This window comes from Lonchura striata, chromosome 29 (genome assembly GCF_046129695.1).
Source record: "Lonchura striata isolate bLonStr1 chromosome 29, bLonStr1.mat, whole genome shotgun sequence".
In the NCBI taxonomy this organism is placed as follows: Eukaryota; Metazoa; Chordata; class Aves; order Passeriformes; family Estrildidae; genus Lonchura; species Lonchura striata.
This window is the reverse complement of record NC_134631.1, coordinates 288,958-309,029: the sequence shown is the minus strand read 5'-3', so window position 1 is coordinate 309,029 and position 20,072 is coordinate 288,958. Positions and strand designations below refer to the sequence as shown.

The following is a 20,072-nucleotide window of genomic DNA, read 5'->3' as shown; positions in this document are numbered from 1 at the left end:
AATCACAGGGAGCCCCAAAATATCTCAGAGACCCCAAAAATCCAGGGAGCCCCAAAAAATCCCATGGAGCCCCAAAATATCTCAGGGATCCCCCAAAAAATCACAGGGAGCCCCAAAAATGATCCCAGGGAGCCCCAAAAAATCCAGGGACCCCCAAAAAATCAGAGGGAGTCCCAAAATATCCCATGGAGTCCCAAAATATCTCATGGAGCCCCAAAATATCCAAGTGACCCCCAAAAAATCCAGAGAGCCCCAAAAAATCCCATGGAGCCCCAAAATATCTCAGGGACCCCCAAAAGATCCCAGGGAGCTCCAAAAAATGATCCCAGGGACCCCCAAAAAATCTCAGGGACCCCCAAAAATCCCAGGGACCCCCCCAAAAATTACAGGGAGCCCCAAAAAATCCAGGGACCCCCAAAAAATTACAGGGACCCACAAATTTTGGGCTCCTCCCCTCCCCAAATTTTGGGCCCCACCCCCCCAAATTTTGAGCCCCACCCCCCCAATTTTTGGGCCCTCCCCCCCAAATTTTGGGCCCCTCCCCACCAAATTTTGGGCCCCTCCCCACCAAATTTTGGGCCCCTTCCCCCCAAATTTTGGGTCCCGCCCCCCCAAATTTTGGGCCCCGCCCCCCCAAATTTTGGGCCCCGCCCCCCGGGTTAATTTTGGGATCGGCTCCGGTTCCAGCCGGGCTCGGCGGCCTCGGGGCCTGCGGGGCCCCAAAATCCGCCCCAAAATCGAACCCCAAAATTGACCCGGCCGGTGAGTGACCCCCAAAATCCCCCAAAAACCCCAAAAATCCAAAAAATCCCCCCCAAAACCCCCCAAAAATCCCCCCCGAAATACCAAAAAATCCCCCAAAACCCCCAAAAATTCCCACCAAAAAATTCCCAAAATCTGCCCCGGGCACCCCAAAATTGAACCCCAAAATTGTCCCGGCTGGTGAGTGACCCCCAAAATCCCCGGGGGACCCCAAAATCCCAAAAAATTCCCCCAAAATCTGCCCCAAAATCCCCAAAAGTCCCCCCGAAATCCCAAAAATCCCCCAAAATCCCAAAATTCGGCCAAAAAATCCCAAAATCTGCCCCGGGCACCCCAAAATTGAACCCCAAAATTGTCCCGGTCAGTGAGTGACCCCCAAAATCCCCCAAAAACCCCAAAATCCAAAAAAATCCCCCCAAAATCCCGCCAAAATCCCAAAAATCCCCCAAAATCCCAAAATTCGGCCAAAAACCCCAAAATTCGCCCCGGGCACCCCAAAATTGAACCCCAAAATTGTCCCGGTCAGTGAGTGACCCCCAAAATCCCCCAAAAATCCCAAAATCCTAAAAAATCCCCCCAAAATCCCCCCCGAAATCCCAAAAATCCCCCAAAATCCCAAAATTCGGCCAAAAACCCCAAAATTCGCCCCGGGCACCCCAAAATTGAACCCCAAAATTGTCCCGGTCAGTGAGTGAACCCCAAAATCCCCCAAAAAACCCAAAATCCAAAAAAATCCCCCCAAAACCCCCCCGAAATCCCTAAAATCCCCCCAAAACCCCAAAATATTCCCAACCCCCCCCAAATCCCCCAAAATCCAAAAAATTCCCCCCAAAAAACCCAAAAATTCCCCAAAACCACTAAAAATCCCCCCAAAAATGTCAAAAACCCTCCCCAAAACCCCAAAATCCCCAAAAACCCCCAAATTCCCCCAAAATCCCAAAATTCCCCCCCAAAAAACCCCCAAAATCCCCTCGAAATCCCAAAAAATCCCCCAAACCCCCCAAAATCCCCCCAAAATTCCAAAAATACCCAAAAGCCCCAAAAATCTCCCCAAAAATCCCCAAAATTTTGCCCCAAAATCCCAAAAATTCCCCCCAAAAAACCCCCAAAAATCTCCCCAAAAATCCCAAAAATTTTGCCCCAATTCTGCCCGAAAAGATTTTATTTTATTTTATTTTATTTTATTTTATTTTATTTTATTTTATTTTATTTTATTTAAATATACCCAAAATTCCCAAATTTTCCTGGAAAATTCTTCCACCCCCCCCAAAATTCCGAATTTTTTTCCTTTCCAGGAGCAGCGACGAGATGGAACCGGGTGGGTAAAAAATCCAAATTTTTCCCAAATTTTTCCCAAATTTTTCACCCCAAAAATTCCAAATTTTCCCCCAAATTTTTCACCCCAAAAATTCCAAATTTTCCTATAATTTTAGGTGAATTTTCCCAAATTTTTCACCTCAAAAATTCCAAATTTTCCTAAAATTTTAGGTGAATTTTCCCAAATTTTTCACCTCAAAAATTCCAAATTTTCCTAAAATTTTAGGTGAATTTTCCCAAATTTTTCACCTCAAAAATTCCAAATTTTCCTCAATTTTTGGGTGAATTTTCCCACATTTTTCACCCAAAAAATCCCAAATTTTCCTCAAATTTTGGGGTGAATTTTCCCTATTTTTCACCCAAAAAATCCAAATTTAAGGAAAATTTGATTCAATTCCCAGAATTTTCCCAAACTGACCCAAATTTTCCCTTTTTTTCCTCTTTTCCAGGAGAAAATTCCGCTCTGGGTGAGTGAAATTTGTGGTTTTATTCCCTTTTTTTTTTGCTCTTTTATTTCAAATTTATTCCCAATTTTTCCCACTTTATCCCCATTTTATTCCCATTTTTTCCCAAATTTATTCCCCAATTTTATTCCCATTTTTTCCCCATTTTTCCCCAAATTTTTCCCCAAATTTTTCCCCACTTACTCTTTGACATTTTAAATATTAATTTTAATATTTATTAATTACTAATTTTGCTATTTACTAATTTCAGTATTTATTATTTATTAATTTTGCTATTTATTAATTTTAATGTTTATTACTTATTTTGCTATTAATTATTTTTTAATATTGATTATTTCTTATTTTTATATTTACTATTTTTAATATTTATAATTTTATATTTTTGCTATTTATTAATTTGAACATTTATTATTTACTAATTTTCTTATTCATTATTTCTAATATTCTTTATTTCCCCAGATTATTAATATAATATAATATAATATAATATAATATAATATAATATAATATAATATAATATAATATAATATAATATAATATAATATAATATAATTAATATAATTAATATAATTTTAATTTAATTTAATTTATTCTAATTTAATTTAATTTAATGTAAGTTTAATTTTAATTAGTTTAATTTAATTAATTTCATTTATTTTCTGTTTTTCAGGTGACTCCAGCACCAAACTGAGTCAGTCCAACCAAAAATCTTCATTTTTGCGGCCGATTTTGGGGGGAAAAATCCCAATTTTGGGCCCGGATGCTCCGAGACCACCCAAAAAATCCCAAAAAAGGAAAAAATTTGGAAATAATTTGAATTTTCTTTCTTTTTTTCCCCTTTTTTCCCAGAGGAACGCGAGCGGAAAATCAGTGAGTGCCCATTTTTGGGGGAAAAAATGCAAATTTTGGGTAAATAAAATTACAAATTTTGGGGTAAAAAAATCCTGATTTTGGGTAAAAAAAAAATCCAAGTTTTATGGTAAAAAATTCAAATTTTGGGGTAAAAAAAATCCAAATTTTTGGGTAAAAAATTTGAAATTTTTGGGTTAAAAAAATTCCAATTTTTGGGTTAAAAAATCCAAATTTTCAGTTTAAAAAAAAATCCCAATTTTGGGTTGAAAACTCCAAATTTTTGGTCAAAAAAAAATCCGAATTTTGGGGTAAAAAATCCAAATTTTGGGTAAAAAAGACCTCAAAATTTTGAGGTTAAAAAAATCCAAATTTTCGGTTTAAAAAAATCAATATTTTGGGTTAAAAAATCCAAATTTTTGTGTTAAAAAAAATTCCAAATTTTGGGTTAAAAAATCCAAATTTTCAGTTCAAAAAAAAATGTAAATTTTGGGTTAAAAAATCCAAATTTTGGGGTAAAAAATGCTCTTTTTTTTTTTCTCCACAGCCAAACTTGCTGCTGAAATCCGTGAGTTTTTGGATGATTTTGGGTTAAAAAATCTGAATTTTGTGTAAAAAAATTTGTAATTTTGGGTTAAAAAATGGTAATTTTGAGTTAAAAGTGTGAATTTTGGTTTAAAAAAATCTGAATTTTTGGGTCAAAATTTCTCAATTTTGGGTTAAAAAATCGTAATTTTGAGTTTAAATTCTGAATTTTGGGTTAGAAATTCTGATTTTTGGGTTAAAAAACCAGAATTTTGGGTCCGTTCTGGAGATTTTTGGGATAAATTTGGATTTTTTTCGTCTCGCAGGGAGACTGACGGCGCTGCTGGGTACGGACAGAACGCGTTAATTAAAATTAAAATCCTTAATTAACCAATTTCATTTAAATTTTCATTTCCATTTTCAATTCAATTCTAATTTTAATTTTAATTTTAATTTTAATTTTAATTTTAATTTTAATTCTCCTTTTAATTTTAATTTCTAATTCAATTTTAATTTTAATTTTAATTTTATTTCTAATTTTAATCATAATTTTAGCTTTAATTAAAATTGTAATCTTTAATTTTAATCTTAATCTTAATTTTAGTTTGAATTCTAATTTATACTTTAACTTTAACTTTAACTTTAATCTCAATATTAATTTTAATTCTAATTTTCATTCTAATTTTAGCTTTAATTTTAACTTTAATTTTTGTTTTAATTTTAATTATAAATTTTAATTCTAACCTTAATTTTAGTTTTAACTTTAAATTTAATTTTCACTTTAATTTCAATTTCCACTTCCATTTTAATTTTAATTTTAATTTTAATTTTAATTTTAATTTTAATCTTAATTGGGAATTTTCTCCTTGGGAGGAAAATTTGGGAATTTTCGGGGATTTTTTGGGTCAGTTTTTCCTCATTTTGGGAAGTGAAAAACGCCCAAAAATTCGAATTTTTGGTGTTTTTTTCCACTTTTTTTCCACAGCCGAGCGCGACTCCGGCCTCCGTAAGTGCCCCAATTTCCCCCATCCTAATTAATCCCTCATTAATTAATTCCGAACAATTAATTAATATCTAATAAAAATAAATTTAATGTCATTTAAAGTAATTATTGTGGTTTTATTAATGAAATTTGATGGGATTAATGATGAAAAATCAAAATATTCGCCCTTAAAATTCAATATATTTCTGCTTGGTTAATGTTTCTATTACAATTTATTATGCTAATGAGTAAAATTAATTATGCTAATGAGATGCTAATGAGTAAAATGGATTTTATTGATATTTCTGTCGAATTTTGGGTCAATTTTTGGTGTTTTTAGGGAAGCTGCGAGCGGAGGTTGGTGAGTGAGGAAATTTCATCATTTTAAATTTTATTTTTTATTTTTCATTTTAATTTTATTTATTTTATTTTTATTTTATTTTATATTTTTATTTATTTTTTATTTTGATTTTATTTTTGATTTTATTTTTGATTTCTTATTTCTTTAATTTTTAGGTTTTTATTTTTTAATTTTTAATTTTTGGGTTTTATTTCTATTTTAATTTTTTTATTTTTTTTCTTTTTAGGGTTTTTTAAATTTTTTACTTTTTAAATTTTAATTGTTAGTTTTTATTTTGATGATTTTTTTTTAATTTTTAGGGGGTTTTATTTGGTTTTTTTTTAAATTTTATAATTTTTTTATTTTAATTTAAATTTATTTTATTTTATACTTTAATTTTTAAATTTTTAATTCGAATTTTAAACTTTCTCTTTTTTCCCGCAGCCAAATGCGACGCCACCATCCGTGAGTGCGACCGAATTCCCCAAAATTTGGGGAAAATCCCAAAATTCCAGAAAATTTTGGGGAAAATATTTGAATTTTATGGAATTCTGGGGGGGAAAAAATCTCAGAATTTCACAAAATTTGGGGAAAATCCCAAAATTCCAGAAAAGTTTGGGGAAAATATTTGAATTTTATGGAATTTTGGGGGAAAATTCCAGAATTTCACAGGATTTTGGGAAAATCCCAAATTTGGGGGGAAAATTCAAAAATTTGGGGGAAAATTCCAGAATTTCACAGAATTTTGGGGAAAATTCAAAAATTTGGGGGTAAATTCAAAAATTTTGGAGAAAATATCAGAATTTCACAGAATTTTGGGGGGAAAGCCCCAGAATTTCACAAAATTTGGGTGAAAATCCCAAAATTTGGGTGAAAATCCCAGAATTTCACAAAATTTGGGGGGAAAACCCCAAAATTTGGGGGGGAAATCCCAGAATTTCACAGAATTTGGGGTAAAATCCCAAAAATCCAGAAAATTTTGGGGAAAATATTTGAATTTTATGGAGTTTTGGGGGAAAATTCCAGAATTTCACAGGATTTTGGGGGGAAAGTCCCAGAATTTCACAAAATTTGGGGGGAAAATCCCAAAATTTGGGGGAAAATCCCAAAAATCCAGAAAATTTTGGGGAAAATATTTGAATTTTATGGAATTTTTGGGGAAAATTCCAGAATTTCACAGAATTTTGGGCAGAAAGTCCCAGAATGTCACAAAATTTGGGGGGAAAACCCCAAAATTTCACAGAATTTGGGGTAAAATCCCAAAAATCCAGAAAATTTTGGGGAAAATATTTGAATTTTATGGAATTTTGGTGGAAAAAAAATCCCAAAATTTCACAGAATTTTGAGGTAAAAATCCCAAAAATCCAGAAAATTTTGGGGAAAATATTTGAAATTTTTGGGGAAAAAAAATCCCAAAATTTCACAGAATTTTGAGGTAAAAATCCCAAAATTCCAGAAAATTTTGGGGAAAATTTTTGAATTTTATGGAATTTTTGGTGGGAAAAAAATTCCAAAATTTCTCGGAATTTGGGGTGAAAACCCCCAAATTTTGGGGGAAATTAACGGAATTTGCCGTTTTTCCAGGGATCTTCACGGTGGAGCTCGGTGAGTCCCGCCCCGCCCCTCGTTAATTAGCGCTCCGTTAATTAGCGCTCCGTTAATTAACGCGGAAACCCCCAAAATTTGGATTTTTTGCCTCTTTTCCAGGCGAGCGCCACACCAAGATCGGTGAGTTTGAAAATCCCCAAAAAAACCCAAAATTGGGAAAAAGGAAAATTCCGATTTTTCTTCCTTTCCCCAGGGGAGCTCACGGCCGACGTCGGTGAGTCGGGCTTGAATTGGAATTTAATTTTCACTTTTATTTTAATTTTATTTTTATTTTTATAAGTAATTTAATTATTTATTTTATGTTTTTATTTTTATTTTATTTTTTTATTTTTAATTTTTTTTAATTTCATTTTTAATTTTAATTTCATTTTTAGTTTTAATTTAACTTTATTTTTTTTTTAATTTTAATTTTATTTTTAGTTTTAGTTTAGTTTCGTTTTAGTTTAGTTTTAATTTTATTTTTATTTTTATTTAAATCTTATTACATCTATAATTTTATTTTATTTTATTTTTATTTTTATTTTTATTTTTATTTTTATTTTTATTTTTATTTTTATTTTTATTTTTATTTCTATTTCTATTTCTATTTTTATATTTTATTTTTATTTTTATTTTCGCTTCTATTTCTATTTTATTTTTATTTTTATTTCTATTTTTATATTTTATTTTTATTTTTTATTTTTATTCTTATTTTTATTTCTATTTCTATATGTTATTTTTATTTTTATTTTCATTTCTATTTCTATTTTTATTTTTTATTTTTATTTTATATTAATTTCTATTTCTATTTTATTTTTATTTCTATTTTTATATTTTATTTTAATTTTATGTGTATTTTTATTTATGTTTTTTACTTTTATGTTTTATTTTTATCTTTATTTTTTATTAATTTTTATCTTTAATGTTTTATTTATGTATTTTTTGTTTATTCTTATTTTTACTTTAATTTCTACCTTTACTTTTATATTTCATATTTTATTTTTATATTTTATATTTTATTTTCCTTATGTTTATATTTTTTTTCTTTACATTCATTTTTATTTTTACCTTTATTTTATTTATTTTTATGTTTACTTTCATTTCTACCTTTAATTTATATTTTCTTTTTACCTTTATTTTTTATTTACTTTTATTTTTTTACTTTCATTTCTACCTTTAATTTATACTTTATTTTTATTTTGAATTTTCTCTTTATTTCACTGATTTTATTTGGATTTTCTCATTTCCAGAGGCCTTCACCAAGCAGCTCCGTGAGTGCCAAAATTTCCATTTTTAAACATTTTTAATTCCAAAATCCCAAAATTATTTAGGAATAAAAAAATATTAATTAAAAATTATCCCCGAATAATTGATTAGAAATATTCAGGATTTATTAGAAACATTTAGGAAGAATTAATTCAAAATATTCAGGAATTATTAGAAAAATTTAGGATTAATTAATTCAAAATAGTCAGGAATTATTAGAAGCAATTAGGAATAATTAATTAGAAATAGTCAGGAATTATTAGAAACAATTACGAATAATTAATTAGAAATAGCCAGGAATTATTTGAAACATATAGGAAAAGTTAATTTCAAATATTCAGGAATTATTAGAAATACTTAGGATTAATTAATTACAATTATTCAGGAATTATTAGAATATTTAGGAATAATTAGAAATATTTAGGAATAATTAATTTGAAATATTCAGGAATTATTAGAAACATTTAGGAATAATTAACGAGAAATATTCAGGAATAATTAGACTTGTTTAGGAATAAATAATTAGAAATATTCAGGAATTATTAGAAACACATAGGAATAATTAATTAGAAATATTCAGGAGTAATTAATTAGAAATATTCCGGAATAATTCAACTTATTCAAGAATAATTAATTAGAAATATTCTGGAATAATTAATTAGAAATATTCCAGAATAATTCGACTTATTCAAGAATAATTAATTAGAAATATTCTGGAATAATTAATTAGAAATATTCCAGAATAATTCGACTTATTCAAGAATAATTAATTAGAAATATTCTGGAATAATTAATTAGAAATATTCCAGAATAATTCGACTTATTCAAGAATAATTAATTAGAAATATTCCGGAATAATTCGACTTATTCAAGAATAATTAATTAGAAATATTCGGGAATAATTCGATTTATTTGGGAGTAATTAGTTAGAAATATTCAGGTGAAATTAATTATTAATACTCATTAATAATGATTAATATTCTGATTTTTTCCTCAGAGGCTCGGGACGCCCAAATCCGTGAGAACCCCCGGGAATTTGGGGGAAATTTGGGAGATTTTGGGGAATTTTGGGAGATTTTGGGAAATTTTGGGGAATTTTGGGAAATTTTGGGGAATTTTGGGGGATTGGGGCAATTTAGGGATTTTTGGGGAATTTTGGGAGAAATTTTGGGGAATTTGGGGAAATTTGGGGATTTTGGGGACGAAGGAATCAAAAATAAATTGATTTTCCACATTAATTTTTAATATTTTATTCAATTAATCCTGGTTATAAATTTTCCAATCTAAAATTTAATTTCTGATGGAATTTTTGGGGGTTTTGTGGAATTTTTTCCATTTTTGGGGATTTTTAATGATGACTTTTGGAAATAATTTTAATTTTTTAGGGGAAAATGAAGCTGAGATTGGTAAGTCAGAGATTTATATTTATATTTATATTTTATATTTATATTTTATATTTTTATTTTATATTTATATTTTATATTTACATTTACATTTACATTTACATTTACATTTTTATTTACATTTTTTATATTTAAATTTAATGCTACCAATAAATTTAGTCTTTTTACTTTCAATTTTACTTTTACTTTTAATTTCAATTTTAATTTTTAATTTTAATTTTAATTTTAATTTTTTAATTTCAATTTCTTTTTGCTTTCCCCAGGCTACCTGAAGGAGCTGCTAGGTGAGTGTCAGTTAATTACCATGCATTAAAAAGTTATTATTAATTAATTAATTAATAATTATAATTAGTAATTACATAATTGTAATAATAAGTAACTATATAGCAATTAAATAATAAACATTATTATGTAATTACAATTAGTAATTAGTATTATAATTAAATAATTGTTTAAAAATTGTATAAGTATATTATAATATAGTTCATAATAACTATATAATTATAATTACTAAGTAAATAGTTGTAGTTAGTAATTAAATAATTTGTAATTAATAGATATTCTTAAATAATTATAATTAAGAATTTATATTAATAATTAAATAATTATTAATAATTTAAAGTGTGTTAAATAATTATATAAGTAGATATCAATATAATTAATAATAACTATACAATTATAATTAATAATTAAATCGTTGTAATTAATTAAATATTATTAATTAAATAATTTAATATCGTAATTAATTTCCTTCCTTTTCAGGAGAACGGGACTCCGTTATCCGTAAGCGCCGTTGGATTTTTGGGAAAAAAAAAATCCCAAATTTCTTTAAATTAAGTTAAAATGAGGAAATTTTGGCCCCCCAAAAAATCCCAAAATAAATTAAATTATATTTTTAAAAAATTAATATTAAAAGCCATAAAACCTCATTTTTGGGAAGGGAAAAAATCAAATTAAAATTAATTTAATTTTCCTTTTTTTTAAGGAAAATTGCAGGAGGAGCTCGGTGAGTGAAATTTTATTTTTTCCTTAAAATTTTTGGGATTTTTGGGCCTTTTTTGGGAAGGGAAATTTGGATTTAATTCCTTCTTTTCATTGGATTTTTTCCAGAGGCGCTGAAGGATTTTGGTGCGTGGGACTCGCCCGGATTCGGGGGATAATTAACGCTTTAATTAAAGATAATTAGAGGAAAAGTTAATTTTAAGTTTAGCTTTAATATACCGTATAATGATAATTACCTTAATTAATTACAACTATTAACAACGTGACTAACTGCGATATATTTTATATCTCATTTTAATTCACTCTATTACATCGATAATTACCTTAATTAATTACGATTAACAACGTGACTAACTGCGATATATTTTACATCTCATTTTAATTTGCTTTATTACATTGATAATGATTTAATTAATTAATTACAATGATTAACGAGGTGACTAACTGTGATATATTTTATATCTCATTTTAATTCACTCTATTACATCAATAATTACCTTAATTAATTACGACGATTAACAACGTGACTAACTGCGATATATTTTATATCTCATTTTAATTCACTCTATTACATTGATAATGATTTAATTAATTACAACAATTAACAACGTGACTAACTGCGATATATTTTATATCTCATTTTAATTCACTCTATTACATCGATAATTACCTTCATTAATTAATTAAACTATTAACAACGTGACTAACTGCGATATATTTTATATCTCATTTTAATTTGCTTTATTACATTGATAATGATTTAATTAATTAATTACAACGATTAATAACGTGACTAACTGCGATATATTTTATATCTCATTTTAATTCACTCTATTACATCGATAATTACCTTCATTAATTAATTAAACTATTAACAACGTGACTAACTGCGATATATTTTATATCTCATTTTAATTAGCTTTATTACATTGATAATGATTTAATTAATTAATTACAATGATTAACGAGGTGACTAACTGTGATATATTTTATCTCATTTTAATTCACTCTATTACATCAATAATTACCTTAATTAATTACGATTAACAACGTGACTAACTGCGATATATTTTATATCTCATTTTAATTCACTCTATTACATTGATAATGATTTAATTAATTACAACGATTAACAACGTGACTAACTGCGATATATTTTATCTCATTTTAATTCACTTTATTACATTGATAATGATTTAATTAATTAATTACAACGATTAACGAGGTGACTGACTGTGATGTATTTTAAATCTCATTTTAATTCACTTTATTACACTGATAATTCTCTTAATTAATTAATTACAACGATTAACAACGTGACTAACTGCGATATATTTTATATCTCATTTTAATTCGCTTTATTACATCGATAATGATTTAATTAATTAATTACAATGATTAACGAGGTGACTGACTGTGATGTATTTTAAATCTCATTTTAATTCACTTTATTACACTGATAATTCTCTTAATTAATTACGATTAACAATGTGACTAACTGCGATATATTTTATATCTCATTTTAATTCGCTTTATTACATTGATAATGATTTAATTAATTACAACGATTAACGAGGTGACTGACTGTGATGTATTTTAAATCTCATTTTAATTCACTTTATTACACTGATAATTCTCTTAATTAATTACAACGATTAACGACGTGACTAACTGCGATATATTTTATATCTCATTTTAATTCGCTTTATTACATCGATAATGATCTTAATTAATTAATTACAACGATTAACGAGGTGACTGACTGTGATGTATTTTAAATCTCATTTTAATTCACTTTATTACACTGATAATTCTCTTAATTAATTACAACGATTAACAATGTGACTAACTGCGATATATTTTATATCTCATTTTAATTCGCTTTATTACATTGATAATGATCTTAATTAATTAATTACAACGATTAATAACGTGACTAACTGCGATATATTTTATATCTCATTTTAATTCACTCTATTACATCGATAATTACCTTCATTAATTACGATTAACAACGTGACTAACTGCGATATATTTTACATCTCATTTTAATTTGCTTTATTACATTGATAATGATTTAATTAATTAATTACAACGATTAACGAGGTGACTAACTGCAATATATTTTATATCTCATTTTAATTCGCTTTATTACATCGATAATGATCTTAATTAATTAATTACAACGATTAACGAGGTGACTAACTGCAATATATTTTATATCTCATTTTAATTTGCTTTATTACATTGATAATGATTTAATTAATTAATTACAACGATTAACGAGGTGACTAACTGTGATATATTTTATATCTCATTTTAATTCCCTTTATTACACTGATAATTCTCTTAATTAATTAATTACAACGATTAACGAGGTGATGAACTCCGGGGGGCTTCGACTCCGCTCAGGGGGGAGCCCCGAGGACGAGGAGGAGGAAGAGGAAGTGGAGGAGGAAAAACAGGAAGTGGAGGAGGAAAAACAGGAAGTGGAGGAGGAAGAGGAAGTGGAGGAGGAAGAGGAAGTGGAGGAGGAAAAACAGGAAGTGGAGGAGGAAAAACAGGAAGTGGAGGAGGAAGAGGAAGTGGAGGAGGAAGAGGAAGTGGAGGAGGAAGAGGAAGTGGAGGAAGAAAAACAGGAAGTGGAGGAGGAAGAGGAAGTGGAGGAGGAAGAGGAAGTGGAGGAAGAAAAACAGGAAGTGGAGGAGGAAGAAGAAGTGGAGGAGGAGGAAAAACAGGAAGTGGAGGAGGAGGAAGAGGAAGTGGAGGAGGAGGAAGAGGAAGTGGAGGAGGAAAAAAAAGAGAAAGAGGAAGTGGAGGAAAAACAGGAAGAAGAGGAAAAACAGGAAGAGGAAGTGGAGGAAAAACAGGAAGAGGAAGTGGAGGAAAAACAGGAAGAAGAGGAAAAACAGGAAGAGGAAGTGGAGGAAGAAAAGGAGGAAAAGGAGCCAGGTTGGTCGTTCTCATTTCCAGTACCGAATCCGAGGTTTTTTGCCCCAAATTTCCGGCTGAAATTTGAATTTTTTTCTGCCTGAAAATGGGTGGGAATTGAATGGTGGGGAAATAAAAAAAAAATGGAATAAAATGGAATAAAATAAATAAAATAAAATGTAATAAAATAAAATAAAACAAAATGTAATAAAATAAAACAACATAAAATATAATAAAATAAAAAGGCAAAATAAAATAAATTGTAATAAAATAAAATGTAATATAGTTTAATGAAATAACATAACATAACATAACATAATCTAAAATGTATAATAAATAAAATAATTTAGTATAAGATATAATATGTTATAGTGATAACGTAACATAAACCCCATTCAATTATTTTAAATTATGTTGAATTATTTAAAATTCTTTTCAATTCTTTTCCATTCTTTTCAATTATTTATTTTGAATTATTTAAAATTATTTTCAATTATTTAAAATTATTTTCAATTATTTTCAATTATTTATTTTGAATTATTTTCAATCCTTTTAAATTCTTCTGGATTAATTTTAGTTATTTTGAATTATTTTGAATGATTTTGAAATATTTTAAATTATTTTAAATTATTTTTAATTATTTTAAAATCTTTTAAATTCTTTTAACTTTGTTTTTTCCTTCTGTTTTTCCAGGAGAAATCGACAAAACCATTGGTGGGTTCAGTTCCCATTTCCGGGGCGGAGATGAAGGAAAAAAATCCCAAAAAATCCAAATTTCCACCAAAAAATCCCCAAAAAATCCAAATTTCCACCAAAAGAATCCCCCAAAAAATCCAAATTACCACCAAAAAAAAAAAAATCTCCCCAAAAAATTCATATGTCCACCAAAAAAATCCCAAAAAAATCCAAATTTCCACCCAAAAACCCCCCAAAAATCCAAATTTCCACCAAAAAAAATCCCCTAAAAAATCCCCTAAAAAATCCAAATTTCCACAAAGAAATTCCCAAAAAAATCCCCCCCCAAAAAATCCAAATTTCCACCCAAAACCCCAAAAAACCCAAATTTCCACCCAAAACCCCAAAAAACCCAAATTTCTACCCAAAACCCCAAAAAACCCAAATTTCCACCCAAAAACCCCAAAAATCCGAATTTTCCCCCAAAATTCCCCAAATAATCAAAATTTTCGTTGCTTTCCCAGAGGAGCTCCGGGCAGCGCTGGGTGAGTCCAGAATTCCAAAATTCAAATTTCATTTAAATTTTGGGGGTTTTAATTAATATATTGCATTATTGTTTAAATATTTAAATAATAATTAATTATTCTACAATTTAAATATTTAATCGAAGGTAAAGAATATGCAAATAATACTTTATTTCTCAATTTTTGGTGTAATAATTTGAATTTTTCCCCGATTTTTCCACTGTTTTTTACTCCATTAATTAATTAAATTAATATTTTTATTTCTCTTTTATTATTTTATTTCTTTGATTAAATCTATATTTAAATATGCAAATTATTTAAAGGTAATACAGATTTAAATAATATTTTATTTCTCTTTTTTTGGGGAAAATAATTTAAATTTTTGCCCCATTTTTCTGCAGAACAACGGGACAGAGAAATCGGTGAGTGCCCCAAAAATGGGAATTTTTACCTTATTTTATATTTAAATAAATTCTATATTCAAATCTATTCAAATCTATTCAAATGTATATTTCTGTATTTAAACATGCAAATATCGAAGGCAGAAATATGCAAATAATATTTTATTACTCTTTTTTGTGATAATAATTTGAATTTTTATGCCATTTTATATTGAAATAAATTCTATTTTTAAATCTATTACATTTAAATTCATGTTTTATAATATATTTAAATATTTATAATATATTCAAATATATTACACTGTGTGCTTACATATTTAAATATGCAAATGATATTTTAATTCTAATTTTTGGGGGAAAATAATTTGAATTTTTGCCCCATTTTTCCACAGAACAACGGGACAAACGGATCGGTGAGAGCACAAAAAAATGGGAATTTTGGGGGGAAAAAATGGGAATTTGGGGAAAAATGAGAATTCTTGGGGAAAAAATGGGAATTTGGGGGAAAATTTGAATTTTTCCCTGTTAAAATTCCCATTTTTCCCCATTAAAATTCCCATTTTTTTCTCCTTTTCCAGCCGAGATGAACGCAGAGCTCGGTGAGTCCAATATTATTTTTCTTAATTTAATTAATTTAATAAATTAAAAATTAATTAATTAATTAATTTTCTGACTTTTTAAATTCAATTTTTAATTGGAATTTCCTAATTAATCCCAATTAATTTTCCATTCCCAGAGGAATCTCGATTAAGGATCTGTGAGTATCCCGCGCCTTCGGTAATTCGCCTTAATTCCATTTATTTCCTTCATTATTTTAATTAATTTGAATTTATTGCCCATTTTCCTCGATTTTACTCTTAATTGTTTCATTTTCATTGAATTCTTTTTAATTAATTCGAATTTTTTAATGATTTCCTGCAGGGTGGTGCCTCGAGGAGCACCGTGAGTCATTTCCCTCCCTTTATTCCCAATTAATTTTAATTTAATTAATATTAAATAATACGCAAATGAATACCTATTAATAATTTTCTAAATATATTTTTTATATTTTATACATTTTATAAATTTTATGAATAGTTTTTATAAATTGTTTCGATATAATTCTATTTAGTTTATAAATTTTGAAAATATAATTATGAATTGTATAAATATCATTCTATTTATTTCATGAATTTTGTAAATACATAATTTTATAATTTTTATAAATACAATGAATTTTACAGATTTTAGAAATCAATTTTATAAACTGTATAAATATAATTCTATTTATTTTATAAATTTTATAAATATAATTTTAATATGAAATTTAAAAACATTAAATTAAGTTTAAAAATAATTTTTTTTCTTTCTCTCATTTTAGGGAAAGAAGAAGAAAAAGTTGGTGAGTCCCTGTGGAAAGAGGAAAAAAATCCTAATTTTTCCCCTTTTTTTCCCATTTTTTATTCCCTTTTTTTCCCTTTTTCCCCTTTTTTCCCTTTTTCCCCTTTTTTCCCCTTTTCCCCCTCTTTCGATCCTTTTTCTCCATTTTTTCCCATTTTCCCTCTTTTTTCCCTTTCCTTCCTCCTTTCCCCCCCATTTTCCCCTTTTTTTTTCCCCATTTTCCCCATTTTTCACCCTTTCCCCCCCCTTTCTAATTCCCTTTTTTTTTCGGTTTTTTCCCCTTTTTTCCCCAATTTCCCCCCCAATTCCCCCCCAATTTCTCCCCCAATTTCACACTCAATTTTTTCCCATTTTTCCCATTTCTCCCCATTTTTCTCGCCCAATTTCCCCCAATTTCCCCCTAATTTTCCCCCAAAATCTCCTCCAATTTCCCCCCCATTTCCCCCCCATTTTTCCCATTTCCCCCCCAATTTCCCCCAATTTCCCCCACTTTTCTTCCCCAATTTTTCCCCTATTTCTCCCCATCTCCTCCCCATTTCCCCCAATTTCTCCCCAATTTCTCCCCCATTTCTCCCCAATTTTCCCCCAATTTCTCCCCCAATTTCTCCCCCAATTTCCCCCCAATTTTCCCCTAATTTCTCCCCAATTTCCCCCCAATTTTCCCCTAATTTCTCCCCAATTTTCCCCCAATTTTTCCCCAATTTCCCCCCCAATTTCCCCCAATTTTCCCCCCAATTTCTCCCCCATTTCCCCCCCAATTTTCCCCCAATTTTTCCCCATTTTCCCCCCCATTTGCCCCATTTTCCCCCCGAATTTCACCCCCAATTTCCACCCCAATTTCCCCCAAATTTTCCCCAATTTTTCCCCAATTTCTCCTCCAATTTCTCTCCCCATTTCCCCCATTTTCCCCCCCAAATTTCTCCCAATTTTTCCCCAATTTCCTCCTCAATTCCCCCCAATTTCCCCTCCATTTTCCCCATTTCCTCCCAAATTTTCCCCCCATTTTCCCCATTTCCCCCCCAATTTTCCCCTAATTTTTCCCCAATTTTTCCCCACTTCCCCCCCAATTTTCCCCCCAATTTCTCCCTCATTTCCTCTCCTTTTCCCCCAATTTCCCCCAATTTCCCCCCAATTTTTCCCCAATTTCCCCTCAATTTCCTCCAATTTCCCCCCATTTTCCCTCCAAATTTTTCCCCCCATTTCCCCCCATTTTCCCCCCAATTCCCCCCAATTTCCTCTCCTTTTTCCCCATTTTCCCCCCAATTTCCCCCCAATTTCCCCCCAATTTTCCCCCAATTTTCCCTCAATTTCCCCCCAATTTCCCCCATTTTGCCCCCAATTTTTCCCCCCATTTTCCCCAATTTCTCCCCCCAATTTCCACCCTATTTCTCCCTCATTTCCCCCCCTTTTTCCCAAATTTCCCCCTAATTTCCCCCAAAATCTCCCACAATTTCCCCCTTTATCCCCATTTTCCCCCATTTTCCCCCCAATTTCTCTCCTTTTTCCCCATTTCCCCCCAATTTTCCCCCATTTCCCCCCCATTTTCCCCAATTTCCCCCCCATTTCCCCCATTTCCCCCCATTTTCCTCCCAATTCCCCCAATTTCCCCCCAATTTCTCCCCCAATTTCCCCTCATTTTCCCCCCATTTCCCCCATTTCCCCCCCCAATTTTTCCCCCAATTTCCTCCTCAATTCCCCCCAATTTCCCCTCCATTTTCCCCATTTTCCCCCAATTTCTCCCCAATTCCCCCCCATTTTCCCCCCCAATTTCCCCATTTTCCCCCCCAATTTCCCCTCCATTTTCCCCATTTCCCCCCCAATTTCCCCCAATTTTCTCCCCCATTTTCTCCCCCATTCCCCCCCATTTCCCCTATTTTCCCCAATTTCCCCCCATTTTCCCCAATTTCTCCCCCCATTTCCCCCATTTTCCCCCCAATTTCCCCTCCATTTTCCCCCCAATTTCCCCCCCATTTCCCTCATTTTCCCCCCATTCCCCTCCATTTTCCCCATTTCCCCCCCAATTTTCCCCCAATTTCTCCCCCCATTTCCCCCCAATTTTCCCCCAATTTTTCCCCAATTTTTCCCCATTTTCCCCAATTTTTCCCCCCAATTTCCCCCCATTTTCCCCAATTACCCAATTTCCCCCAATTCCCCCCAATTTCCCCCCAGCCCAGGTCACCCTGGACCCCCTCACCTCCCACCCTCGCCTCCTCCTCTCCCCCGATTTCCTCACCGCCCGCTGGCGCTACGGCGGCGCCGAACCCCCGCCGAACCCTCAGCGCTTCACCTCCGCCCCGTGCGTCCTCGGCAACCCCGGCTTCACCGGCGGCCGCCACACCTGGACCGTCTCGGTGGCCGAGGGCCCGTTCTGCGCCGTGGGCGTCAGCCGCGAGTCGGTGCCGCGCCGAATCCCGGCGGCGTCGGCGTCCTTCGGCCCCGCCGCCGGCGTTTGGGCCGTGCAGCGCTGGGGCGCCGTCGGGCGGGCGCTGACGGAGCCGCCGACGGCGCTGGCGGCGCCGCGGGTGCCGCGCCGGCTGCGCGTGGCGCTGGACTACGAGGGCGGGCGCGTGGCGTTCTTCGACGGCGACGGCCGCGGCGCCGCGCCGCTCTTCGCCTTCCCGGCCGCCGCCTTCGGCGGGGAGCGCCTGCGGCCTTGGTTCTGGGTGGAGCTGGGGGAGATCTCCATCGTGCGGTGATGCCGGGATTCCGACGATCGTCCTGGAGTTCCGGCGTGCAGTGATCGCCGGAATTCCGTCGTGCGGTGACGCCAAAATTCCATCAATCATCCTGGAATTCCATCGTGCGGTGATGCCGAAATTCCGTCGATCATCCTGGAGTTCCGGCGTGCGGTAATGCCAAAATTCCGTCGATCATCCTGGAGTTCCGTCGTGCGGTGATCCCAAAATTCCGTCGTGCGGTGATGCCAAAATTCCGTCAATCATCCTGGAGTTCCGTCGTACGGTGATGCCAAAATTCCATCGATCATCCTGGAATTCCATCGTGTGGTGATGCCAAAATTCCATCGATCATCCTGGAATTCCATCGTGTGGTGATGCCGGAATTCCGACGATCGTCCTGGAGTTCCGGCGTGCGGTGATCGCCGGAATTCCGTCGTGCGGTGACGCCAAAATTCCATCAATCATCCTGGAATTCCATCGTGCGGTGATGCCGAAATTCTGTCGATCGTCCTGGAGTTCCGGCGTGCGGTGATCGCCGGAATTCCGTCGATCATCCTGGAGTTCCGGCGTGCGGTGATCCCAAAATACCGTCGTGCGGTGATGCCGAAATTCCGTTGATCATCCTGGAGTTCCATCGTGCGGTGATGCCAAAATTCCGCCTATCTTCCTGGAGTTCCGGCGTGCGGTGACGCCAAAATTCCATCAATCATCCTGGAATTCCATCGTGCGGTGATGCCAAAATTCCGCCGATCTTCCTGGAGTTCCGTCGTGCGGTGATCCCAGAATTCCGTCGATAATCCTGGAATTCCGTCATTCGGTGATCCCAGAATTCCATCAATCATCCTGGAATTCCATCGTGCGGTGATCCCAAAATTCCATCGATCATCCTGGAAATCCATCATGCGGTGATCCCAGAATTCCGTCGATAATCCTGGAATTCCGTCGTTCGGTGATCCCAGAATTCCATCAATCATCCTGGAATTCCG

At 32.6% G+C, this 20,072-nt stretch overlaps 1 protein-coding gene across 1 annotated transcript; it reads left to right on the top strand.

Moving 5' to 3' along the window:
- The first annotated feature begins 675 nt into the window (after positions 1–675).
- On the top strand, positions 676–19,104 carry LOC144247616 (uncharacterized). Its single transcript, XM_077788916.1, has 28 exons — positions 676–762; positions 2,058–2,080; positions 3,393–3,413; positions 3,940–3,960; positions 4,244–4,264; positions 4,903–4,923; positions 5,240–5,260; positions 5,684–5,704; positions 6,824–6,844; positions 6,947–6,967; positions 7,041–7,061; positions 8,077–8,097; positions 9,090–9,110; positions 9,478–9,498; positions 9,759–9,779; positions 10,258–10,278; positions 10,481–10,501; positions 10,606–10,652; positions 12,876–13,449; positions 14,122–14,142; positions 14,628–14,648; positions 15,029–15,049; positions 15,421–15,441; positions 15,607–15,627; positions 15,765–15,785; positions 15,950–15,970; positions 16,389–16,409; positions 18,578–19,104. Exons 2-28 carry the CDS (start codon positions 2,071–2,073, stop codon positions 19,102–19,104), a joined length of 1,641 nt encoding a protein of 546 aa, XP_077645042.1. The 5' UTR covers positions 676–762; positions 2,058–2,070.
- Positions 19,105–20,072: the final 968 nt, after the last annotated feature.